Raw genomic sequence first — 26,532 nt, forward strand, 5'->3', positions numbered from 1 at the left:
ACTGTGAAGGTTGCAGCATTTGCTGTCTCTCCACCTGAAAGAATTGCAGGGCGCCTTTCTCTGTCTTCGCAGCTCTTGTCTCAACAGAAAGTTCCAAAGCCCGTGCTGTAACAAGACACTGTAAGTAGGTTTTATGCTTTTAAACTGGATGGGGAGGGTTTGTAAACTTTTTTGAGAGGCGATCCCCATCAGAGCATGATTTGAGCAGGACTCTCTCTAGTAGCTACTGTTTAGAAACAGCGTCTTAGGAAGCATTTCAACTCTCAGAAAAAAAAGTTGTCTTTTCTCTCTTGTTGAGTTGAATCCGTACTCGGCAGGATTCAGAGTGTCAGTGTCTCTGTCTCAGTCTCAATGCCAAGACAAGCCACAAGATAAGGGCAAGGCATCACAGGGAGCCACAAGGATTGGACGTGAGCTGAGAGAAAAGTGGCAGAACAGGAAGTAAAGGGGACACATCCTCTCACTGTCTGACCCCAAAATTCTCAGTACCATGTTAACGTAGGCTCATGCCGTCCTGCCCACCTGTCAGTATACCAGCCCTTGTGGCAAAATAGCTTTAAATGGGACAGTTGGGAGTGTTGAAATGTTTTTGTTAAAGGGCCGACAACATCCAGTGTGAAACAACGCTTTGCTCAATCGCTTTTGGCTGTTGTTAGACCATTCATAATGTGGGGAAAAAAAACTCTCCACACTGATCCTGTGCAACTTGCCCTGCTACATATCAGCACTCTGCAGCTCCCTCCTGTTTTTCAAGACTGTGGGGCATTCTCTGAAAATCCATGTGGCCGCACCTTGTGTGACGGTTGGCGGGGGGGGGGGGGGGTGCGGGGGGATGTTGGGGGGGATGGGGATGATGTTGTGGGAGTGGCTGAGTTGGGTCGCATGAGCTGAAGGCAAATCTTACGAACCTATCTAATGAATCTTTATCAGTGAGCAGTTGTGTATGAAAGCTGTAAGCGAGGCACCAAGTCATGCCCAACGGTTTTAAACTTGGTGTAAGATAGCAACCCTGGTTCAGATCCTCTTTCTCCTTCCAGTACGCTCCTGAATTCTGTGAGAGAAGCAGGGTTCCACTGGCATTGAATTGTGTATCGATGGTGTATCGTTACCCTGTGTGAAAGATGGACAGAAGAATCAAAGCTAATTCACCATTTATAAGTTGGTGGCCAGGACACATGACGTTTTGATTTTTTTTTTGTCCTCTCACCAGCTGCTGAATGATGCATTTCCTGATCGGATGGAACTGCACTGGATCTGAGCTGCACCACTTAGAAATCTTTCAAACTTTATTGCATATGGTGGTTGCGCCAGAGGATGTTACTGAATGGGTGGCACAGTGGGTTAGCACTGCTATCTCACAGCGCCAGGGACCCAGGTTTAATCCCGGCCTTGGGTCACTGTCTGTGCGGAGTCTGCACATTCTCCCCTGTGGGTTTCCTTCCGGTGCACCGGCGTCTTCCCGCAGTCCAAAAGACGTGCTGGTTAGCTGCATTGGCCATGCTAAATTCCCCCTTACTGTCAGGGGGATTAGCAAGGTAAATAGGTGTGGCTAAGGAGAGAGAACCTGGCTGGGATTATTATTGGTGCAGGCTCAATGGGCCGAATGGCCGCCTTCTGCACTGTAGAGATTCTATGATAAATGCTCAAAAAGAAAGAGAGAGGGCTAAACCAGCTAACAGAGACTGCTCAGAGGGCACGATATTTGATTTGACTTTGATTTATTCTTGTTACACGTATTGGGATCTGGTGAAAAGTATTGTTTCTTGAGCACTGTACAGAAAAAAACATACCGTACATAGAGGAGAAGGAGAGGATGCAGACTGTAGTGTTACAGTTACAGATGGGGTGTATAGAAAGATTAGCTTAATATATGATGGGTCCATTCAAAAGTCTGACGCAGCAGGGAAGAAGCTGTTCTTGAGTTGGTTGGTACGTGTTCTCAGACTTTTTTTGTCTTTTTCCCGATGGAAAAAGGTGGAAGAGAGAATGTCTGGGATGCGTGGGGTCCTTAATTATGCTGGCTGTTTTCCTGAGGTAGTGGGAAGTGTAGGCAGAGTCGATGGACGGGAGGCTGGTTTGTGTGATGGATTGGGCTACATTCACAACCCTTTGTAGTTCCTTGCGGTCTTGGGCAGAGCAGGAGCCCAGACCAAGCTGTGATACAACCAGAAAGAATGCTTTCTATGGAGCATCTGTAAAAGTTGACGAAAGCCGTAGTGGACGTGCCAAATTTCCTTAGTCTCCTGAGAAAGTAAAGATATTGGTGGGGTTTCTTAACTATAGTGTCGGCATGGGGGGACCAGGACAAATTGTTGGCGTAATATAAATAATAACAGTGGCAAAAGTTTAAATAGGTGCTTTTGGGATGTCTTAAGTTGGTGTAAAGTGTGATTATAAATGCAAGTTCCTACCTCCCTACTGTCCTTCATCAATGGTTAGTGTAGGGGCAACTGAACATCTGTGACCTGGACTTGGATAGCAGGTTGGAAGTTTATAGATGATGCATACACTGGGAGTATGATTAATGATGTTGAGGGTGAGTTCAGGAGATATAGATTGGGTTAGTCGCTGGACAGATAGATGTCTGATGACATTTAATGTGGAGAAGTGTGAAGTGCAATTTAGAAAGGCAGAATCAGCTGGGAGAATATACACTCGTGGCAAAACCTCAAGAGTTTTGTTCCAATACACACATTATAAAAGGACAATTTAATCAATAACAAGCTTCTTAAAGGCCCAGAGTGCACAGGAGATGCTAAGCCTGTGCAAATCATTGGCCAGGATTAGTGAGGATATTGGCCCCAGATTTGTTGCCTTACTGCTGAAGAGATTCTCTAAATATCAGGGGTGAGAGTCTGGAGAAATCGGGGCCTTTTTAATGGGTTTAAGAGGTCTGGTAGTGACTAAATGTTTTAAGAAGGTAAATCAGGGAAACAATGTGCCATTGTTCAGTATGTCAGTTAATAGGTGGGTGAGGTTAAGCTCATCACTGAGAGAATGAAAGGAGGGGTTAGGAAAAATGATTTAAGCCAGAGTCCTTAATGTAGAAGGGTGTGGGGGGAGGGTGAGCCCAAGCAATGTGGAGAGGGGAAGAAAATGGGAGAGAGGCACAGGAGCAGTGGGAAATGGGCAGGGTACTTGGCCTCCGCTTTTTCCGAGACCATAGATCAAATGTCCGCCTTCACCCTTTTTTAGAATTCTTACTTTCTGATTTAAAGCGAAGGCCCTTCAAGGTGCTGTTTGGAGTGATCAGTGGTTTCTGCACAGGTAAATATTTGCTGACATTTATCACATGACAAAGGAGATAGATGAAGCAGGGTCGGTAGATTGGGCTTGACTACAGGGTGCACAATCTCTGAGGAAGGGTCATCCAGACTTGAAACATTGGATCTATTCTCTCTCTACAGAGGTTGTCAGACCCGCTGAGATTTTCCAGCATTCTGTTTTTGTTTCAGATTCCAGCATCCGCAGTATTTTGCCTTTGCCCAGAAATGTTCCTCACGCATGCCTGCGTTGGGTAAAGCCTGTCAGTTATGGCAAAGTCAAGTTTCTCCAGGCTATTACCGCCAATGACTCCCAATAAAGCTGCAAGCTGATTAGAAATAAAGGATCAAGAAAATAATTTGGGAACTCTCAGGCTTACTACAGCATACCTGGAGTTGCCTATTTTTTAATATTCATGATGTGGATGTGCTGGCGTTGGACTGGGGTAAACACAGTAAAAAGTCTGACAACACCAGGTTTTAGTCCAACCGATTTATTTGATAGTAAACTCACAAGCTTTCGGGTTAGTCCCTTCGTCAGGTGAATGGAGAGTTCTGGCCTCAGACAGAGCATATAAAGCACAGACTGTTTACAGATTACTGATTAGAATGCGAATCTTTACACCTAACCTGCTGTTCAAGTCTTAAAGTGGCCAACAATGTGAGTGGAAGGAGCACTGATCACAGGTTAAAGAGATGTGTATACACATTGGATACACATCTCTTTAACCTGTGATCAGTGCTCCTTCCACTCACATTATCAGCCACTTCAAGACTTGAACAGCAGGTTAGGTGTAAAGATTCGCATTCTAATCAGTAATCTGTAAACAGTCTGTGCTGTATATGCTCTGTCTGAGGCCAGAACTCTCCATTCACCTGACGAAGGGACTAACCCGAAAGCTTGTGCGTTTACTATCAAATAAATCGGTTGGACTAAAACCTGGTGTTGTCAGACTTTTTACTATTCTTTAATAGGCAGGCTACTTGAGGCTCCCATCCTCTGGCCTTTTCAAAGCAGAGGTTTAACCCAACTCTTTTGGACATTGTGTGGGCTGAGTACTTGAACTGAATGAGTTTCTTTGCAGTCTCCTCTTCCTTTAACCCAACAGCACAGTTTCCTTCTTATCCTAATCTAGTTTTGTCCAGCACCTGGTCTCTCTCCTTGTTAAGTTGTGGGCTAACCGTGTGAGCACACCCTCCTGGGTCTGGAGAGAGGATGAGTTAATGTCTGAGCCCACATGAATAGTGAGGACCCATCTCTGTTGAGGTTGTACAAGCTGTGTGTGTGCATGTGCTGTACAGATAAAGGAAAATGAATGAAGCTGTTGATTGGGAGGAGGTGGACCCTGCACTCTATCTCACAAGTCGTGGTTGGATAAGCAAGCTCCCACAAGCAGCAATGTGATAATGAGCGACCCATCTGTTTTTACAATGGCGATCGAGGGACAAATATTGTCCAGGCAGGCCCCCCTGCTTGTTCGGGACCACGAGTACCACGCCTTAAATACCCACCTGACCGGAAAGATGGGGCCTCTGTTCAATGTCATGTTTAAAATGTAGCACCTCCAACAGTGTGGCAGCAATCCCTCAGTAATGCACTGGAGTATCGAGCTTGACTTTTATGGTCAAGTTCTCGAGTTGGGGCTTGAACTTGCAATCTTCTAACTTAAAGGCGCATGTGCTACCCACTGAGCCATGGCTGACGCACAGTAATCTGTACTGCAGTACCTCTCTGCCCTGTGACCTCTACCACTGCAGAGAAATAACACCACCAGCTCCAGATTTCCTGCCAAGTTGTGTACCATCCTACCTTGGGCATATGTTGCTATTCCTCTATCATTGCTGGATCATTATCCTACACTTTGTTGCTTCACTCATGATGTTGGGTGGCAGTCACCAGGAAGACTGCAGCAGATCAAGAGGAGACCTTATTGCGGCATTGGATTCTTGACGGGGTAGATGCTGAGAGATTGTTTCCCCTTGTGGGAGAGTCCAGGACCAGAGGGGTCACCCATTGAAGACAGAGATGAGGGGGGTGGGTTTCCTCTCTGAGGGCAGTGAATCTATGGAATTCTTTACTGCAGAGGCCAGGTGTAGTAAGTATTTTCAAGGCTGAGGGAGACACATTTTAAATCAGTAAGGGAATCGAGGATTATGGGGATAAGGTGGGAAAGTGGAGTTGAGGATTACCATATTAGATCTCATTGAATGGTGGAGCAGACTCGATGGGCCGAATGGCCTACTTCTGTTACTGGTCAAGAAGGTGGCCAGCTAGAGATAGGCAATAAATGCCCACATCCTGAGAACTAATTTGAAAAATGTCTTTATGAAGAATATCAAAGCTGTGGAAGCAGATGGCAAGAGTTTGGATTTTATTTGCCATTTGTCTGCAGGCCGTAAGATCTGTGTAAGGATTTGTCAGAGGTTCACTAAAGCAGCTTCTCTCCAAGCGAAAGTGCAGCAAAGTTGCCGTCTATACAGCCTATCTTCTCTAGCCAAGTTCAAGCGCAGGTTGACCTTGGCATTCTTTTCCAAATAGTTCTGTCCCATGGCTCAGAACCTCGGCCCTGGAATTTTGGAAGTCCTTCTGTTCAAAGTTGTGAGGAAGGTGTGTGCCAAGAAAGGGGCTGCAGGTGTGAGTGACGGGACACTGATGGATCTGGCGCACGTACTTGTATATCCATAGCTCAGTGACTGTCAGGATTGGAGAGCAGAGAGCAAGCGGCAGCTGTTAAAAATGTGCATCTGCTTCAGATAGAATCACCATTTGATGTGCTGCCCTGGAGTTGGCAGGATACGGGATACGGATAAAGCCGCACGGTGGCACAGTGGTTAGCACTGCTGCCTCACTGCACCAGGGACCCGGGTTCGATTCCCAGCTTAGGTCACTGTCTGTGTGGAGTCTGCACGTTCTCCCCGTGTCTGCATGGGTTTCCTCCAGGTGCTCCAGTTTCCTTCCGCAGTCTGAAAGATGTGCTGGTTAGATGCATTGGCTGTGCTAAATTCTCCCTCATTGTACCCAAACAGGAGTGTGGCGACTAGGGGATTTTCACAGTAACTTCATTGCTGTGTTAACGTAAGGCTACTTGTGACACTAATAAATGAACTTTAAACTTGTTGGAGAGTTGGGCTGCTGGCTGGGAAGCATTTTGGTGTTCTGCATTGTTCTGGCTGGTTAAACTCAGGCAGTACCCCTACATATTCTTCAATTGGAACTCTCCCTAATGATCTGTAGACTTGGGTAAAATACGAGTTCTGTCTGTGAAGAGGATGTGTCTGGGTGCCTCTAACTTGAGCAACCTGTGTGGACTTCTTGGAAGCATGGGTTGGAGGTTGTCGAATATTATGAAAGCCTTGTCTGTATTTGGCACCCGCTTAAAAAGCTATGTAAATATTAGTATGTACATCATTGACAGTCTGGATTATGTAATGGTTAGCATATGAGTCTTGCATTAACAATTTTTTTTGATATCTGTATGAGTCTTACATTTTTACTGTGTAAAATCTGTACCGTGCACAATTTGATGTCCTTTAGAACTCCCGAGAAAGATTGGAACCCTTTTGAAGTGATCTGCAGCTGACTTGAATTGTTCGCTATGTGCCAACCTTGGCACTCTGCTGAAACATTCCATGCTGGTTATTGCACTTTGTTTCTTGCTGGGTTGGCTTGACCTGAATGCCTGGTTTATGCAGAGTCCACCGTGCAGTTCTCTGCATCCATTTGCTAATTTTCTCTCTCTCTCCACTTCTAATTGGATTTTTTTTATCCCTCTCTGTATTTGCTACAGGGACCGTGGCTTCTGCAGAGAACTCCGAGTGTGGACTGGTTCCATTCACCATGGCCCCTGACCAGGAAAAGAAAGAGTTGACAGGTAAAATCATCCTTTGCATCCCTACAGAGGTCCCATGACTCATTTGTGTCTGGTCTGATCTGCCTCTGCCTCAGCCTGAGGAAATAGTATTGGAACTTTTGACAGAAGCAGTTAGTGCTCTCACACTCCTTTTTCCTACCTATGTATATGCACTGTTCGTCAGTACAGTTCCAATATTACAATGTCTTTCTTTATCTCCGTTTTTCAGACCAGAAGGGTATACACTCTTAATCCTTGTTACACCAAGCTATCTGTCCTTTTTATAAGGTGATTCTTGTCGTCGTTTTAGTTGTCCTCTTAATTAAGAGTTGCAACATATTCACATCACGTCCCTAGTCTCATTTTGTTTGCCCCATAAGACCAGCTGTAAACTGCACTGTACAGAGATGCTTTTGATTCCAGGCCTGGGCTTGTAACTGTTACACATCTCACTCACAACAAGAAGTCCTCACAGGCTCCTTTTACAATCAAAAGGCTAGAAGTAGAAGTTGAATTACCTCACTCTTCTTCTCTCTTTCTCTTCCACCCCCCCCCCCCCCCCCCCCCCCCCGCCCCCGGTTTTCCTCTTGCCCCAAATAACGTGCCAAGGTTGAGTCCCATGGGCAGCAGTAGCTCATGACAATTCCTCATGTCCGTTTAAGTGGTGAGTGTTGGCTTTACGATGATGCCCAATAAACAACCCCCAATCATTCACTGCATCAACTCAGTGGGCTTTTCCCCTTCTTCCTGTTGAAAGAAGGATTGGCAGTACTATAGGAAGGACTGGATAGTGCACTAACAATTCTTGGGAGCAATTAAACACTGACTCCCTAAAGATGTGCAAGTTAGGTGCATTGGCCATGCTAAATTGCCCCTTTGATTTGATTTATTATTGTCACATCTATTAACATAGAGTGAAAAGTATTGTTTCTTGCGTGCGGTACAGACAAAGCATGCAGTTCATAGAAGGAAACGAGAGAGTGAAAAATGTAGTGTTACAGTCATAGCTAGGGTGTAGAGAAAGATCAACTTTGTGCAAGATACGTGCATTCAAAGGTCTGACGGCAGCAGGGAAGAAGCTGTTCTTGAGTCAGTTGGTACGTGACCTCAGACTTTTTGTATCTTTTTCCCGATGGAAGAAGGTGGAAGAGAGAATGTCCGGGGTCCGTGGGGTCCTTAATTATACTGGCTGCTTTTCCGAGGCAGTGGGAAGTGTAGACAGAGTCAATGGATGGGAGGCTGGTTTGTGTGATGGATTTGGCTACGTTCACGATCTTTTGTAGTTCCTTGTGGTATTGGGCAGAGCAGGAGCCCAAACCAAGCTGTGATACATCCGGAAAGGATGCTTTCTATGGTGCAGCAGTAAAAGTTGGTGAGAGTCATAAATGACATGCCAAATTTCCTTAGTCTTAGAGGCGTTGGTGGGCTTTCTGAACTACAGTGTCAGCATGGGCCCAAAGGAGGATTAGTAAGGCAAATATGTGGGGTTATGGGGATAGGAGCTGGGTGCAGACTCAATGGGCCACGTGGCTTCTTTCTACACTGTAGGGATTCTATGATTCCCTGCCACATATTCTATTCCCTATCTACTGACACCATTCCTCTGCCTGTGAACCACCCGGGGCGGCACCAGACTATTCACAATCTTGATGTTATATTTGAGATGAACTTTCCATCCACTTATCTGCCACCTCCACAACAGCACCCGACTCCACCCTGCTGAAACCCTCATCCGCACATTTCTAATCTTTAAATTTGGTTATTCTACTGTGTTCCTGGCCAGCCTCCTTCTCTAACCTTCGTCATCTAACTTGTGCCAAGCCCTGTTCATTCACTCCCCGTGTGCTCACTGACCATGGAGGGTTGTGTGGCTGGAGGAGATCACAGGGATGGGGAGAGAGAGCAGTCTGTGGAGGGGTTTATGCCTGTGGAGTGATGTTACTTGATCAGGAGCCAGTATAGGGCAGTGAGCACGGCGGTGACAGGGGAACGGGACTTGAATGAGCTTGGCCACCGGCAGCAGGTACCCTCATCCCACTGAGGATAGAATCATAGAATCCCCACAGTGCAGAAGGAGCCCATCGAGCCCATTCAGCCCATCGAGCCTGAATCGACAACAATCCCATCCAGAGTCGATTCCCGTAACCACACATATTTACCCTACTAATCCCCCTGATACTCGCGTCATTAGAACATAAACATAAGAACCAGGAGTAGAAGTCGGCCACCTGGCCCCTCGAGCCAGCTCCGCTATTCAATAAGATCATGGCTGATCTCTTCGTGGGCTCAGATCCACTTAGCCAATTTACCATGGCCAATCCACCTAACCTGCATGTCTTTCAGACTGTAGGAGGAAACTGGAGCACCCGGAGGAAACCTACACAGACACGGGGAAATGTGCAAACTCCACACAGACAGTGACCCAAGGCCGGAATTGAACCCGGGTCCCTGGCACTGTGAAGCAGCAGTGCTAACTACCTTGAATGTGGGAGAGCTGCCAGTAACGCATTGGGCCTCAAGGCTGATTTGTATTTCTATGGCGTGTGGAGTGCATGTTGTAATGAAGTGGAACAGCAGCCTGTTTACACAGTATTATGAAACCCAATGATCTCAGGAAAACTGCAATCACCAGGGAAGTGGTGCGAAGCGAATTGTTGGGTCTGCAGGCTGAGGCATTGAAATCCAGCAGGAAAAAAAAACAGCTAATGAGATATTTGATGCATTGGTTTTAGTTTTCCAGAATTCCTTAGATTCAGGGAAGGTTCCATTGAATCGGAAGATAGCAAATGTAAATCCTTTATTCGGAAAGGGAGAGAGGCAGAAAGCAGGAACTGCAGGTTAGTTTGTCTAACACGTGTCATCAGGAAAATGTTTGAAGCCACCATTAAAGATGTCATAGCAAGGCACTTGGAAAAATTCAAGGCAATCGGGCAGAGTCAACATGGTTTTGTGAAAGAGATATCATGTTTAACCAATTTATTGGAGTTCTTTGAAAGAGACACGTGCTGTGGATAAAGGGGAACTGGTAGATGTACTGCACTTAGGTTTCCAGAGAGTGCCACATCAAAGGTTATTGTAGAGAGTAGAAGTACGGTGTAGCTGGTAACATATTGGCATGCATGGAAGATTGGCTAGGTAAGAGGAAATAGTTGGCATAAATGAGTATTCTGAAGGTTGACAGGATGTGATAGGTGGTGTGCAACAGGGATCCATGGTGGAACCTCAACATTTTACGATTTCTATCAATTGGATGAAGAGGCTGAAGGTTTAGCTGATGACAAAGATAAGGAAGTAAGTTGTGATGAGTCACACAGCGTAAGAAAGGTCTTTCAGCCCATTGAATCTGTAACCGACAATACCTAACGCTAAAGTTGCGCGAATCCCATTTTCCTGTACTTCTCCCGTATCCTTGAACATTCTGATATTTTAAGTCTTATCCACATATTTATTAAAGCTTGTCAGGTTTCCAGCCCCCACTACATTCCCAGGCAGCACATTCCAGATTCCCACCTCCTCTGGATGAAAAATGCTTTCTCAAACTCCCTCTGAATCTCCTCCCCCTCATCCTAAAACTATCCCCCTCGTGAGTGACCCCTCAACCAAGGGGAACAGCTGTTCCCTGCTCACCCTGTCCATACCCCTCATAATCTTATATACCTCAGTCCTGTCCCCCTCCTCGGCCTTCTCTGCTCCGGAGAAAACAATCCAAGCCTGTCCAGTCTCTCCTTAGAGCTCAAATGCTCTAAGGCAGCATCCTGGTGAATCTCCTCTGTACCCCCTCCAGTGTAATCACATCCTTCCTATAATGAAGTAACCAGAACTGCACACAGTACTCCAGCTGTGGCCTCCCCAACACTCTGTACAATTCCAACATTACCTCCCTGCTCTTGTACTCTATACCACAACTGATAAAAGCCAGTGTCCCATGTGCCTTTTTAACTACCCTATTCACCTGCTCTGCCTCCTTCAGGGATCTGTGGATAATTACCCCAAGATCCCTCTGTTCCTCTGAGCTTCTCAGTGTCCTGCCATTCATTAAACACTCGCTCATCTTGTTTCTTCTTCCAAAGTGCATCACCTCGCACTTTTCAGGGTGAAGGACCATCTGCTACTGCTCTGCCCATCTGACCAACCTGTCTGTATTTTCCTGTAACCTACAACCATTTTCACTATTAACCCCCCCATGTCCCTTTCTTGGCATTTGTAGACAACGTCCCATAGGGTGGTTAAGTGAGTGGACAAAAATCTGGCAAATGGAGTTATAATGTGGGCAAAGATAAAATTGTCCATTTCAGCAGGAAGAGTAAAAATCTGATTATCAAAATGGTGACGTGCAGAGGGACCTGGGTGTCCTGGTGCATGAATCGCAAAAGGCCAAATATGCAGGTAATTAGGAAAGCTAATAGAATGTTATCATTTATTGAATACAAAAATAGGGGGGTTATGCTTCAGTTGTACAGGGTATTGGTGAGACCACATCTGGACTATTGTGAACAGTATTGGCCTCCCTATTTCAGGAATGGTGTCAGTTTATTAGAAGCAGTTCCGAGAAGATCTACTCGATTAATATCAGGAATGGGCAGGTTGTCTCAAGAGGAAAGATTGGAGAGATTAGGTTTGTATCCACTGGAGTTTAGAAGAGTAAAAGGCGACTTGATCAAAACCTTTCAGATCCTGAGGGGGCACGGACGGGGTGGATGTGGCGAGGGGGTATGGACGGACGGGGTGGATGTGGCGAGGGGGTATGGACGGACGGGGTGGATGTGGCGAGGGGGTATGGACGGACGGGGTGGATGTGGCGAGGATGTTTCCTGTTGTGAATCTAGAACTCGGGGTCATTGTTTAAAAATATGGGGTCACTCATTTAAGACTAAGATGAGGAGAATTTTTTTCTGAGGGTGGAGAGTCTCTGGAGCTCTGTTCCTCAAAAGACAGTGGAAACAGAGTCTTTGAATACTTTTAAGGCAGAGCAAGATGGAGCCTTGATTAACGAGGGGGTGAAAGGTTATCAGGGGTCAGCGGGAATGTGGGGTTGAGGTAACAATCGGATCAGCCGTGATCTTATTGAATAGCACAGCAGGCTGGAGGGGCTGAGTGGCCTACTCCTGTTTCTAATTTGTTTGTTCACATGATTATTGTGTCTCTATGTGTTAAGTTAGCATTCTGTGGAGATTGTAGCATTGAAGATACAGAATGTTGTTAGGTTGGTTCTTGCTTAGTAACAAAGGTGGCACCCTTTGGGAGGGTCACCAGAACAATTCAAGACACTGTCAGTGATCACCTCTTCTTGAGGCAGTCGCAAGCCTCAGGGGCAGGAAAGATGCCAGTTAACTCAAAAAGTTAGAGAAAGGACTGTGGGAACAGACTTGAGGTAAAGCAGGTTGTTGGAGCAAAGGAACCCCTTTTGGAGCAGTAGTGTTCTGCTCTCCATGGCAATAGATTGGAAATTTATTGTGAGCTAGTGTGTGAACGTACCCTGGAATCCAGGAGTTCATGGTCTCAAACAGTGAGAGCATCTTACTGCCCCGCTCTCTCCCCATAGCCCTGTATCAATCCCCAAACTAATCCCACTGCCCCACTCTTTCCCCATAGCTCAATCCCCAAACTAATCCCGCTGCCCTGCTCTCTCCCCATAGCCCTGTATCAATCTCCAACCTAATCCCACTGCCCCGCTCTCTCCCCATAGCCTGTATCAATCCCCAAACTAATCCCACTGCCCCGCTGTCTCCCCATAGCCAGTATCAATCCCCAAACTAATCCCAGTGCCCCACTCTCTCCCCATAGCCCTGTATCAATCTCCAACCTAATCCCACTGCCCCGCTCTCTCCCCATAGCCCTGTATCAATCCCCAAACTAATCCCACTGCCCCGCTGTCTCCCCATAGCCAGTATCAATCCCCAAACTAATCCCAGTGCCCCACTCTCTCCCCATAGCCCTGTATCAATCTCCAACCTAATCCCACTGCCCCGCTCTCTCCCCATAGCCCTGTATCAATCCCCAAACTAATCCCACTGCCCCGCTGTCTCCCCATAGCCAGTATCAATCCCCAAACTAATCCCAGTGCCCCACTCTCTCCCCATAGCCCTGTATCAATCTCCAACCTAATCCCACTGCCCCGCTCTCTCCCCATAGCTCTATATCAATCCCCAAACTAATCCCACTGCCCCGCTGTCTCCCCATAGCCTGTATCAATCTCCAACCTAATCCCACTGCCCCGCTCTCTCCCCACAGCACTGTATCAATCCCTAAACTAATCCCATTGCCCCGCTCTCTCCCATAACCCTGTATCAATCTCTAAACTAATCCCACTGCCCCACTCACCCCCCCATAGCCCTGTATCAATGCCAAACTAATCCCACCACATTGCTGTCATCCCATTGCTCTGTATTAACCTTTAAACCAATTGCATTGCCCTGCTTTCTCCCACTGTCCTGTCCTGTACCCGAATTCCTGCCTATTCTTCTGCTTGAGATAATTACTCTTGGGGGTGGGAATATTGGAATTTATTGTGGGGACATGGAGCTCATAAGATGCCAGTCTAGTGGTTAGAAATTGCTTTGCCAGTTTAAAGTGTGGCAGACTGAATTTCCACTGCACGCCCGATGGAGTCATGTGAGCGAAATGAGGTCAGATCTGAGGAGATAGCCAACTTTAACTTTAGTAGAATGGCTGGAGTTCACCTTTGAACTCGAAGGTGTAAGAGAGCAGAATTAAGATATCATCAGTGGAGAAACAATGGGAGAATGCTAGCTGATTAGCAGTATCTGCAGCATCGTGAATCATTGCCAAAAAAGCTTTGGGAGCACAGATTGTTCAATCGAAAAAGGACTGCACAAGATAGCTTTGGGAATTGTTGTCATGCAAATCTCTGCCTTAACAACACTACGTAGAAAAGCATCCCAACACTTTGCAATCCTCTGTGAAGAGGCTTTTTACCTCACTTCTCTCTCCTCACTCGATATGACTAATCTCAGTTTAGCGCAGGGACACTGGAAAGGGTGCAGAGAGCATTGACAAGGGTGATCCCAGAAATGCGTGGGTTCGCATATTGGGAAAGGATTGACAGGTTGGGCGTCTCTTCTCTGGGAAAAAAAGGCTGAGGTGCTTATAATTCTAAAAGGTTTCGATGGGGTGGACACAGAGAATGTTTCCCCTTGTGGGGAAGAGCCTCACTAAGACCATCAATATAAGATAGTCACCAAGAAATCCAATTGGGAATTCAGAAACCTCTTCACCTAGCGAGTGGGGAGAATGTGGATCTGGCTCCCACGGGGAGAGAGTGGGGAGAATGTGGATCTGGCTCCCATGGGGAGAATGTGGATTCCAGGTATCTTTCTGCCTGCAACATTGTCTTGTCTACCCCCTATCTCAGCCCCGCTGTTGCTGAAAGCCGCCTTTGTTCTGTTTCTTCAATGCCCACCCTGCCAGCTTGCCGTAACTCCACAAACTGAGTTGTTGACAATTCCAGCATCTGTGTCCTGTCCTACACTTCTGTTTTCACGCTCCTTGACGTTTAAAATCCAGCTTCTCAAATCCGACCGAAGCTCAGTCAATCTCTGCGCCATTGATCCCGTCCTCTTCGATCCTCTGAGTCTGACTGTTTGTGTAATGCCTCAAACTCCCCTTGCCCCACTGTTGATTTTCAGCAAATGTCAGCCTGTACCGTTGCAACTTCCTGCTTAGATGCCTGTATTTCTCACTCCAACATTAAGATTCTCTTCAAAATTCATCTCTTGTTGTCTAGGTGCATTGGCTATGCTAAGTTGCCCCTTAGTGTCTAAAGATGTGTAGGTTAGGTGGATTGGCCATGCTAAATTGTCCCTTAGTGTCCAAAGATGTGTAGGTTAGGGTGGATTGGCCATGCTAAATTGTCCCTTAGTGTCCAAAGATGTGTAGGTTAGGGTGGATTGGCCATGCTAAATTGCCCCTTAGTGTCCAAAGATGTGTAGGTTAGGGTGGATTGGCCATGCTAAATTGTCCCTTAGTGTCCAAAGATGTGTAGGTTAGGTGGATTGGCCATGCTAAATTGTCCCTTAGTGTCCAAAGATGTGTAGGTTAGGGTGGATTGGCCATGCTAAATTGTCCCTTAGTGTCTAAAGATGTGTAGGTTAGAGATCAGCTGTGCTGGTGGATCAGTGGGATAAATATGTGGGGTTACGGGATTGAGCCTGGGTCAGATGTTGCATTGGTGAGTCGGTGCAGACTCAATGGGCTGAATATCCTGCACTGCAGAAATTCTGTGGTTCTATTTAATCACACTTCTGGTCATCTTGTGACTCTCACACCATGGTTCGGTTCTTGCTTCCTCTATTTCTCTCTCTCTCTCTCTCTCTCTCTCTCTGTTTTTCTCTCTTTCTCTCTCTTTCTCTGTGTTTCTCTCTCTCTCTCTCTCCTCCCGCCCCCCTCCCACCCCATGCCTTAGGATATTTTCCACAGGAAAGATCAGAGTGAGTGCGTGTTGTATGGTTTCTAAATCTAGCACAAGAACAGTAATTTTCATTTGGTTTAGTCAAAGGAAGATGATTGCTGTATACCAAGGCATGTGGTTTATGGGGTGGAATTAATGCCTCTAGGCCTCGTTTTGGTGAGTTTGTTTTTTTTTAGATTAGAATCACCCAGTCTCGTTTCTGTCTGGCAATTCCCATTTGTGTGATAATCATGGCTACTTTATTGTCACAATTGGTATGATGAGCTCAGACACTCTGTTGTTCCGTATTGTCAGCCTTCTCAATACAACCTCAACCAACCTAGAAAATCCACGTCATCCACTGGGAACATATGACAGCACTGCTTCATGCAGCTACAGATACTGTCTTTTTCTAAAATAACAAGGACAAGTAATTTAGTTCCCAAGCCTTTAGAAAGTTCAGTAAAATGGAGCCATTACCGTATTAGGCAAATGATCATTCCCTTGGACAGAGTATACATCTACAGGTGGCTGCAGTCATTGAAAAGTTGCAATTGTAAAGGGCAAGGAGGTTATCCTTTCACACTCTGGGACCGGGTACAGTGGGTTATCACGCTGTCCTTTCACACTCTGGGACCGGGTACAGTGGGTTATCGCGCTGTCCTTTCACACTCTGGGACCGGGTACAGTGGGTTATCACGCTGTCCTTTCACACTCTGGGACCGGATACAGTGGGTTATCGCGCTGTCCTTTCACACTCTGGGACCGGATACAGTGGGTTATCGTGCTGTCCTTTCACACTCTGGGACCGGGTACAGTGGGTTATCGTGCTGTCCTTTCACACTCTGGGACCGGGTACAGTGGGTTATCGCGCTGTCCTTTCACACTCTGGGACCGGATACAGTGGGTTATCATGCTGTCCTTTCACACTCTGGGACCGGGTACAGTGGGTTATCGCGCTGTCCTTTCACACTCTGGGACCGGGTACAGTGGGTTATCGTGCTGTCCTTTCACACTCTGGGTACAGTGGGTTATCGCGCTGTCCTTTCACACTCTGGGACCGGATACAGTGGGTTATCGTGCTGTCCTTTCACACTCTGGGACCGGGTACAGTGGGTTATCGCGCTGTCCTTTCACACTCTGGGATCGGGTACAGTGGGTTATCGCGCTGTCCTTTCACACTCTGGGACCGGGTACAGTGGGTTATCGCGCTGGGGTTGACTGCCTTGCTGGAAGTTTCTATTACTAGGGAGTTAAAGTTCTGTACCCAGGCTTTCAGAAAAATTTCTCCTGGATCCCATGGGATTTGATGTTATGAGCAGGTGGAAGGGATGATATTGGGAGCCTGGTTGGTCCTGTGCTGGCTTTACATCCCCACAGACCAAGAGATCAAATTGCACTGTGCTGTGTTGTGAAAATGAATTTAATAAATCGGGCAATTCATTGGCTGATGCCAGAAAAATGGCAAATGCTGCCCAATTAATATTAGAAACCTACTGCCCCTTTAACGCCTGACTTAAAGGTGGCTCATAGCCTACAGTACGTGGTTGACTGTTCGCATTCTGATGATAGGCGATTAGAATTGCCCGTGTGAATATTGTCCTCTTGCTTTGTGATTTTCCTTTATTTGAAACGGGGTGGTGTTTGAGATGTGACACCGACTGTTCGATCTGCTCTTTCTCTTTTCAGAGACACAGATAGAAGCTGATGGCACAGCTAACATTCACTTCCGGTACAGCACCATCACTCCACCAGCATCTCCCGATCCAGCCGAGGAAAGCTCTCAAACCTACCTCGATGAGAAGATCCCAATTCCCGATGAGAGTTCGGTGAGAGTTGTTTCACCCTCGGATAGGAAGCCGTGTGGTAGTACGGAACTTGAGTATTGATGAGAAAAGAGACATGTTGAAGGTTTTGTCTTGCACACAACAGGACACTTAAGAAAACCAGTTTAAGGGAAGCAACAATTGTTTGAGAAGGGATGCTGATTGGCAAGTGGGCTGTGAATAGGAGAAGCATTTCTATGGAGAATGCACCAGTTGATAGTGACTGACAGCTAACTGCCAACACTGCAAGCCTGACTGATAACCTTGATGCAATTCCATGTTTGGACAACATTTGCTGAATAATCCTCAGTGTGCTCAGAATTGCACGAACAGCCAGTGTAAGATTGTCAGTCAGGCTCACAGTGTAAACTCTGTACTGGAAGCTACATCTATTAGTATACTGGGCCCTGATCTTTGCAGACAGATGGAACAGGTGCACACATTGCGCTTGTTTCAGCGAAACAAAATAAGCAATAGCCATTTGCCGATTCATTCTTCAGAGCGAAGCTTTGACCAATCAGGGTCAAGCTGTCTGGTTTAAATTTCAAACTAGGTATTTATTGGTCCTTTCAGCATCAATGGTGCATTCTCTATAGCAATGCTTCGAACAATGAACCCACTTGCCAACCAGTCAGCACTCTTGTCACAGACATGGGATTTTTACCCTAACTTCATTGTGGGTTATGGGGAGAGGGCGGGAAAGTGGAACTGAGCCACGACAGATCAGCCATGATCTTATTGAATGGCGGGGCAGGCTCGAAGGGCTAGATGGCCTACTCCTGCTCCTATTTCTTATGTTCTTATGTATTAATGTGAGCCTACTTGTGACATGAATAAAGAAAACTTTACAATGGAGATTATTGGTTTCTCCTTGTACTGTATGTCATGAAGTGTCCTGATAGGTGCAAGACAAAAAACATTGACATGTCTCTTAGATAAATTATCTTTAAGTCCTTTTGCCAGCTTTCTCCCTGCTCCTCCTCTGAGGGTGCTAGCTCTTGCTGGGGAATGAGTACGCTGTCCCCCTCTACAACTTCACCAAAGAAACATTCCTCATAATGTTGAGATTAGACTATTTGACTGCAGGAGCAACAGGTCCCACCTTGATGCTTTCCTGAGCTAAATGGACGAATCATAATAATGTGAAGTACAGAGCCGTGGCTTAACCAGGATCTCCTAACCCAAGGGAGAGAGCGCTGAATCCATCTGGACCAGTCTGACTGTGGTCTGAGAATATAGCATGGAGCAGGGATTGAATCTGGGCCCTCTCTGGTTTATCAAGCTGTGTGGCAGACTGGACATTGCATTTACCCAGTAAGCTGTTGGAGAAGGCTCCACTTTAAGTGGCGAAACATGTGTTCGAGACACGGGCACAAAGGAGTCATTTATGAGAGTGTAAAACTCTCGTATCAGATAAAAGTCCGAAAATGTTTGAGCTGGACTCTGTTTCTGTTACTTGAGCTGTGTGCTGGCTTGTTAACTTCTTATTGTTCTTTGTTTAACGTTCCTCCCTAACAGGTTACTGTGATTCTGGTTAACCAGATGTGTTCTCACTGTTATTTAAGGTCACAGTAAGTTTAATGCGTCATGCCTGCTGATGCAGATCGCCCCTATGTGGTAAATTAGGTCACCCCAATATCTGAATTGCAACACTCCAGACTCCAAGCAATCCTTGCCCTGGGTATAGCCCTCCTGGGAGGGCTGGCATTAGATAGCCCTGCAAGCCAATGCCATACAAGGCAGGATGGTCCAGTTGGGTAAATCTGACGTACCTCAGCTTTTACAGTCACACAGGTTACCAGTTACCATCAGTGTTTGCTGAACACTAAGTAGTGCGTATGTGCTACAGTTTACTTTCTAAAGCTAAGATACTTGATTATAAGACATTTTTGCAGTTCCTCATACAACTTGCAAATTTTTGGCTTCAAGAAACTGCAGTAATCCAAGTGCTGTTCAGAATTCTGAATCTTGAACTCCCAACTTGAATAAATTTCAGTAAAATGACTGCTGGGACTATCTATTTAAAATGTAGAGAAATAAAAGTTTATAGAAATTTAATAAGATTTTTACCCTAACTTCATTGTGGTATTAATGTGAGCCTACTTGTAACATGAATAAAGAAAACTTTACAATGGAGATTATTGGTTTCTCCTTGTACTGTACCTCATGAAGTGTCCTGATAGGTGCAAGACAAAAAACATTGACATGTCTCTTAGATAAATTATCTTTAAGTCCTTTTGCCAGCTTTCTCCCTGCTCCTCCTCTGAGGGTGCTAGCTCTTGCTGGGGAATGAGTACGCTGTCCCCCTCTACAACTTCACCAAAGAAACATTCCTCATAATGTTGAGATTAGACTATTTGACTGCAGGAGCAACAGGTCCCACCTTGATGCTTTCCTGAGCTAAATGGACGAATCATAATAATGTGAAGTACAGAGCCAAATGGACCAAATTTAATAAGATTCTGGTCTGCCTGCCTGGTTCTCGCTGGTTAAGAGACCAGCAGAGGTCCGACAGGAGAGTACAGGTTTCTTGACATCTTGATTTGCTGCTTTCTACGTGTTGTGCTAGGTTTCTGCCCAGTTAATCAAATCAATACTGTTTCACCTTCCTTTGCGATCTGACAGTATGGTACTGAGAAGATTGTTGCCTTGGCTGAACGGGCGCACCCTTGACTCTGAAATCACGAGATTGTCGGTTCAGAACTTGTGGGTGGAATCTGGCCCTCCAGCACAGCACTGAGGGATTGCTGCACTGTTGGAAGGACCATCGTGCACTTCAGCTCCGGACACATCCTCATGTCCAGTTTCCACTTGGAGAAGCGCAAGGAGTTCTACTGGTGTTCCAGCCAACACTGTCTCACTCTAGTGTTTGGAAGAATGTTGGCCAAGACATCAGGGAAACTCGGCCAAACACAGATTCATTCTTGATTGATCTTAAACATGCTGTCCTGCACCCATCTTTATTGTCTTGATATCAGAATATACTGCTAGAAACCCAGCCTGTCTTAAGTGACTGCTCTTTGTTTTTTGCCCACAGACTCGATTTAGCTTCCGGAAGCTCTGGGCCTTTACAGGACCTGGCTTTCTGATGAGTATTGCCTACCTGGACCCAGGGAATATTGAATCTGACCTTCAGTCAGGAGCTGTGGCAGGATTTAAGGTACATTCTTCATTCCCCAGTATGTAAGTGGTTCTCAGTTGTTTAACAATCTGTGCACAATAAATGGTCTGATCTTCAGCTCCCACACTGAAGAATTGTGTTTTCTGACCGATACAATGTTGGTTTTCTGTTCTGCGTGTTAGCTAGACGCCATGTTTGAGGAGAATGCCAGTGATATTTAGTGATGAACATCCTTGGAGTTGCTGTTGACCAGAAACTCAACTGGACTCATCACATAAATACAGTGGCGACCAGAGTAGGTCAGAGGCTGGGAATACTGTGGCAAACAACTCACCTCCTGACTCTCCAAAACCTGTCCACCATCTACAAGGCAAAAGTCAGGAGTGTGATGGAATACTCCCCACTTGCCTGGATGGTGCAGCTCCAACAACACTCAAGAAGCTCAACACCATCCAGGACAAAGCAGCCCCGCTTGATTGGCCCCCCATCCACAAACACACACTCCCTCCACCACCGACGCTCAGTAACAGCCGTGTGTACCATCGACAAGATGCACTGCAGCAACTCACCAAAGATCCTTAGACAGCACTTTCCAAACCCACAACCACTTCCATCTAGAAGGACAAGGGCAGCAGATACATGGGAATACCACCACCTGCAAGTTCCCCTCCAAGTCACTGACCATCCTGACTTGGAAATGTATCACCGTTCCTTCACAGTCGCTGAGTCAAAATCCTGGAATTCCCTCCCTAACGGCTGTGGGTCAACCCACAGAACATGGACTGCAGCGATTCAAGAAGGCAGCTCACCTTCTCAAGGGGCAACTAGGGATGGGCAATAAATGCTGGTCAGCCAGCGGCACCCATGTCCCATGAATGAATAAGAGAAATAGCCTGCTCATGTGACATAACATTAAAATTGTTGCAGATGTGGTGTGAGAATTTTCTAAATTGGCAGATTACCTTTTCAGAGTACTATGAAGTGTTGATGCCTATCTACAGCCACTTCTCCCTCTTCTCCCTGTGTCTGTGTGGCTTTCCTCCGGGTGCTCTAGTTTCCTCCCACACTCCAAAGATGTGTAGATTAGGGGGATTGGCCATGCTAAATTGACTCTTGGTGCCCAAAGATGTGTACATTGGGGGGATTAGCAGGGTAAATGTGTTGGGGTTACAGGGATGGAGGGGTTGTGCCTGGGAAAGATGCTCTGTTGGAGAGTCAGTGCATACTTGATGGACCGAATGGCCTGTCAGGATTCTATGATTCTTTGATAGGGAAGCAGTGTTTAAAGGGTGGTGCTGGGAATGTATTGATGTGCACCTTGCTTTGTTCTTTGTGTAGTTGCTCTGGATCTTGCTGACAGCTACCATTATAGGACTGCTGCTGCAGCGACTGGCTGCCCGCCTAGGCGTGGTAACTGGAATGCATCTTGCCGAGGTCTGCCACAGGCAGTATCCTAAGGTATGTCTTGCCGTTAAAGTTCCACCTCAAATGTGTTTTGCAACAGGCATTTATCTGTATGATCCGAGCACTGAAAGGAAAATGCAATTTATCCATGAAACCTTTCCCTTTAGCGATAGATTAAACCACCTCCCTATCTCTCCACCAAAACCCTTTCTGGGTGGGTTCACCTTACTTGCCCACTCGGTATTGATTTAAATAGCGAGTTCTACCACTGGACTCTTATCGAAGATGATGGAAGATATTTTATTAGTAACCTTAAACATTAGTTTTATGACCAATTTAAAGCAATACGCTAAATGTCATATAAACAGGTAAAATACAGTATAACTTCAATATCTGTGTCCAAGTATGACAAGTTACTCAGAAGCCTGACTTAACTCGTGGCTTGGCTTTCCTTGCACTCGGTTTTTCTGTACGGCTTGCATGATAACTTACTTGTTTGCAGCTTTCTACTGAACTCAGCCATGCTATAGAGATGTTGATCCTAAATCTTGCCTTATCTCAGACATTGGGGGCGATTCTCCCCAAAAACATGCCAAGTGTCCGACTTGGCACCGAGCGGGACACTGCGCGTGCGCCAATCTGTCAGTGCGGGGATCAGCACAAGCGCAATATCCTGCATTGCTTCCCCCCCCCCCCAAATAAACACATTCAGCCCAGCCTCAACACCACCTCCCCCACCAACCCCCCCGCCCCTTGCAGTCCCGGGGCAGCTCTGCGCCGATTTCTAGCACAGAGCTGGTGGCCCCGGAAATCCAGCTGCTGGAAACCTGCGGAGGCCATGCCGCCCAGCGAAATGGCTTCCACTTGAGTCTCCAGGCCCGCATCCTGGGAGAATAGCCCCACTGATCTTAGTTGTATCACAGGAGGAGGCCATCCGGATCATCATGCCTGTGCTAACCCTCTGAAGGAGCAGTTCACCTAGTGCTGCTCCCTTGCCTTTTCCTGGTAACCGTGCCGATCTTTCCTTTTCGGATAATAATCTAATTCTCCTTTGCAAGCCTCAGCTGAGCTTGCCTCCATCACACACTCAATCAGGGCATTTCAGATCTGAAACACTCGCTGTGAGAGCCTTTTTCTTTCATTGCACGGTGACACAGTGGTTAGAATTGTGACCTCACATCGCCAGGGACCTAGGTTCAATTCCGGACGCAGGTGATTGTCTGTCTGGAGTCTGCACGTTCTCCCCGTGTCTGCATGGGTTTCCTCCGGGTGCTCCGGTTTCCTCCCACAATCCGAAAGACGTGCTGGTTAGGTGCACTGGCCGTGTTAAATTCTCCCTCAGTGCACCCGAACAGGAGTGTGGCAACTAGGGGATTTTCACAGTAATTTCATTGTGGTGTTAGTGTAAGCCTACTTGTGACACTAATAAATAAACTTTCTAAACTTTTTCTAATCACCTCAATTTTATTATTGTCACATGTATTAACACGCAGTGAAAATTGTTTCTTGCGCACTATACAGACAAAGCATACTGTTCAGAGAGAAGGAAAGGAGAGAATGCAGAATGTAGTGTTACAGTCATAGGTGGAATGTAGAGAAAGATCAACTTAATGCGAGGTAGGTCCATTCAAAAGTCTGACAGCAGCAGAGAAGAAGCTGTTCTTGAGTCGGTCGGTACCTGACCTCAAACTTGTGTATCTTCTTCCCGAAGGAAGAAGGTGGAAGAGAGAATGTCTGGGCTGCGTGGGGTCCCTCTGGTTCTTGGTCCTTCCACCAATAGGAACATTTTCTCTGTCCAGCCCCTTCATGATTTTGAACATCTGTATCAAATCTACTCCTACCTTCCCTTCTCCAAGGAGAACAGTCCCAACTTCTCCAATCTACCCACATCCCTGGAACCATTCTCCTGAGTCAATTCTGCACTCTCTCTGAGCCCTTCACATCCTTTCTGAAGTGTGATGTCCAGAACTGAACACAAGACTCCAGTTGATGCTGAAACTGGTGTCTTATCCAAGTTTATCACAACTTGCTCTTGTACTCTGTGCCTCTAGTAATAAACCTTAGTATATGGATGCTTTAATAACTGCAATTTTAACCCCCTGTCACCTTCATTAATTTATGCACATATACACTCAGGTCCCTCTACTCCTGTGTACTCCTTTTAGAATTGAATCCCCTTCTCTGCATTAAACTTTAATCACTTGTCCACCAAACTGTCTCTCTTTTAGAATCTCCACAATCATGATTTGCAATACTTTGAAGTTTCATGTTAGAATCCCTCCAGTTGGGTTTATTCCCCTGTCATAGCATTGACACAGCACTAATCGAGGTGGCAAATGACCTCCACTGTGAACAAGCTGCGTTTACCATTTTGCAGAGCGTAGTTGACTGTGCCATTATCCAGCTTGGTGGGATTGCCTTTGCTTGCTGCCAGTGTTATCTATCCCATCAGGTTCAAAACATGTCCCGCAATGGCTTCTCTCCTTGCTCCCACCCTGTTAATTCCAGAATTACCTATGGATATATCCTCCCTGAATAATCTCTCCCTCAATGTCAACAAAATGAAGGAGATTGTCATCGACTTCAGGAAGCGTAAAGGAGAACATGTCCCTGTCTACACCAACAGGGATGAAGTAGAAAGGATCGAGAGCTTCAGGTTTTTGGGTATCCAGATCACCAACAACCTGTCCTGGTCCCCTCATGCTGACACTATAGTCAAGAAAGCCCACCAATGCCTCTACTTTCTCAGAAGACGAAGGAAATTTGGCACGTCCGCTACAACTCTCACCAACTTCTACAGATGCCCCATAGAAAGCATTCTTTCTGGTTGTATCACAGCTTGGTATGGGATCCTGCTCTGCCCAAGACCACAAGGAACTACAAAAGGTTGTGAATGAAACCCAGTCCATCATGCAAACCAGCCTCCCATCTATTGACTCTATCTACATTTCCCACTGCCTCGGAAAAGCAGCCACGCACCCCGGACATTCTCTTTTCCATCATCTTCCGTCAGGAAAAAGATACAAAAGCCTGAGGTCACGTACCAACCGACTCGAGAACAGCTTCTTCCCTGCTGCCATCAGAGTTTGAATGGACCTACCTCGCATTAAGCTGATCTTTCTCCTACACCCGATCTGTAACTGTAACATTACATTCCGCAACCTCTCCTTTCCTTCTCTATGAACAGTAAGCTGTGTCTGTATAGCGCGCAAAAACAATACTTTTCACTGTATCCCAATACATGTGACAATAATAAATCAAATCAAATATTAAGCTGATCTTTCTCTACACCCTAGCTATGACTAACACTACATTCTGCACCTTCTCCTTCCCTTCTCCTATGTATTCTGAATGGCATGCTTTGTAGAATATGCAAGAAACATTACTTTTCACTGTATCACAATACATGTGACAATAAATCAAATCATCGTGGTCAGTGAAGAAAGTTATCTTTGATTGCAATGGGATCTTGATCAATTGGGCCAGTGGGCTGATGAATGGCAGGTGGAGTTTAATTTAGATAAATGCAAGGTGATGCATTTTGGTAGATTGAACCAGGGTAGGGCTTACTCAGTTAATGGTGGGGCATTGGGGAGAGATACAGAGCAAAGACATCTAGGGATACAGGTTCATAGCTGCTTGAAAGTGGAGTCACAGGTGGACAGAGTGGTGAAGAAGGAGTTGGGACATCTTGTTGAAGTTGTACAAGACATTGGTAAGGCCACACTTGGAATACTGTGTGCAGTTCTGGTCACTCTATTATAGAAAGGATATTATTAAACTAGAAAGAGTGCAGAAAAGATTTACTAGGACGCTACCGGGACTTGATGGTTTGAGTAATAAGGAGAGGCTGAATAGACTGGGAATTTTTTCTCTGGAGCGTAGGAGGCTGAGGGCTGACCTTATAGAGGTCTATAAAATAATGAGGGGCACAGATCAGCTAGTCAGTATCTTTTCCCAAAGGTAGGGGAGTCTAAAACTAGAGGGCATAGGTTTAAGGTGAGAGGGGAGAGATACAAAAGTGTTCAGAGGGGCAATTTTTTCACAGAGGGTGGTGAGTGTCTGGAACGAGTTGCCAGAGGTAGTAGTAGAGGCGGGTACAATTTTGTCTTTTAAAAAGCATTTAGATAGTTAACATGGGTACGATGGGCATAGAGGGATATGGGCCAAATGTGGGCAATTGGGACTGCCTTGGGGGCTTAAAAAAAAGGACGGCATGGACAAGTTGGGCTGAAGGGCCTGTTTCCATGCTGTAAACCTCTATGACTAAATCAAAAATCCTTTAAGAAAGGAAATCTGCCGTCCTTACCCGATCTGGCCTACAAGTGACTCCAGAGTCACAGTCAATGTGATTGACTCTTAAATGCCCTTCAGGAATGGGCAATAAATGCTGGTCAGCCAGCGACGTCCACATCCTGTGAACAAATAAAAAAAAATTTCTTTAGTTCAGGATCCATTTTTTTCTGTGATTACATCTCAGTACTGCCTTTATGTTACAGGTACTTACACATGCGAGTTACTTTTCTAATTGTATATGCATTGGGATGTTTCAGGGCCCCAGGATCGCACTGTGGCTGATGGTGGAACTGGCCATCATTGGCTCGGACATGCAGGAAGTGATTGGATCAGCGATCGCCATTAACCTGCTGTCTGTTGGAAG

General features: G+C 46.1%; 1 protein-coding gene across 1 annotated transcript; it reads left to right on the forward strand.

Moving 5' to 3' along the window:
• LOC145340516 (natural resistance-associated macrophage protein 2-like) lies at positions 1-26,532 on the forward strand (the record flags this gene model as incomplete). Its single annotated transcript, XM_080184984.1, has 6 exons — positions 1-120; positions 7,052-7,135; positions 17,211-17,350; positions 20,385-20,507; positions 21,807-21,926; positions 26,426-26,532. Coding segments are annotated over exons 2-6 (524 nt in total), but the record flags the coding sequence as incomplete, so codon positions are not given.

The sequence above is a fragment of the Carcharhinus amblyrhynchos genome, unplaced genomic scaffold (assembly GCF_965287045.1).
Source record: "Carcharhinus amblyrhynchos unplaced genomic scaffold, sCarAmb.v2.hapA chromosome_1097, whole genome shotgun sequence".
NCBI lineage: Eukaryota > Metazoa > Chordata > Chondrichthyes > Carcharhiniformes > Carcharhinidae > Carcharhinus > Carcharhinus amblyrhynchos.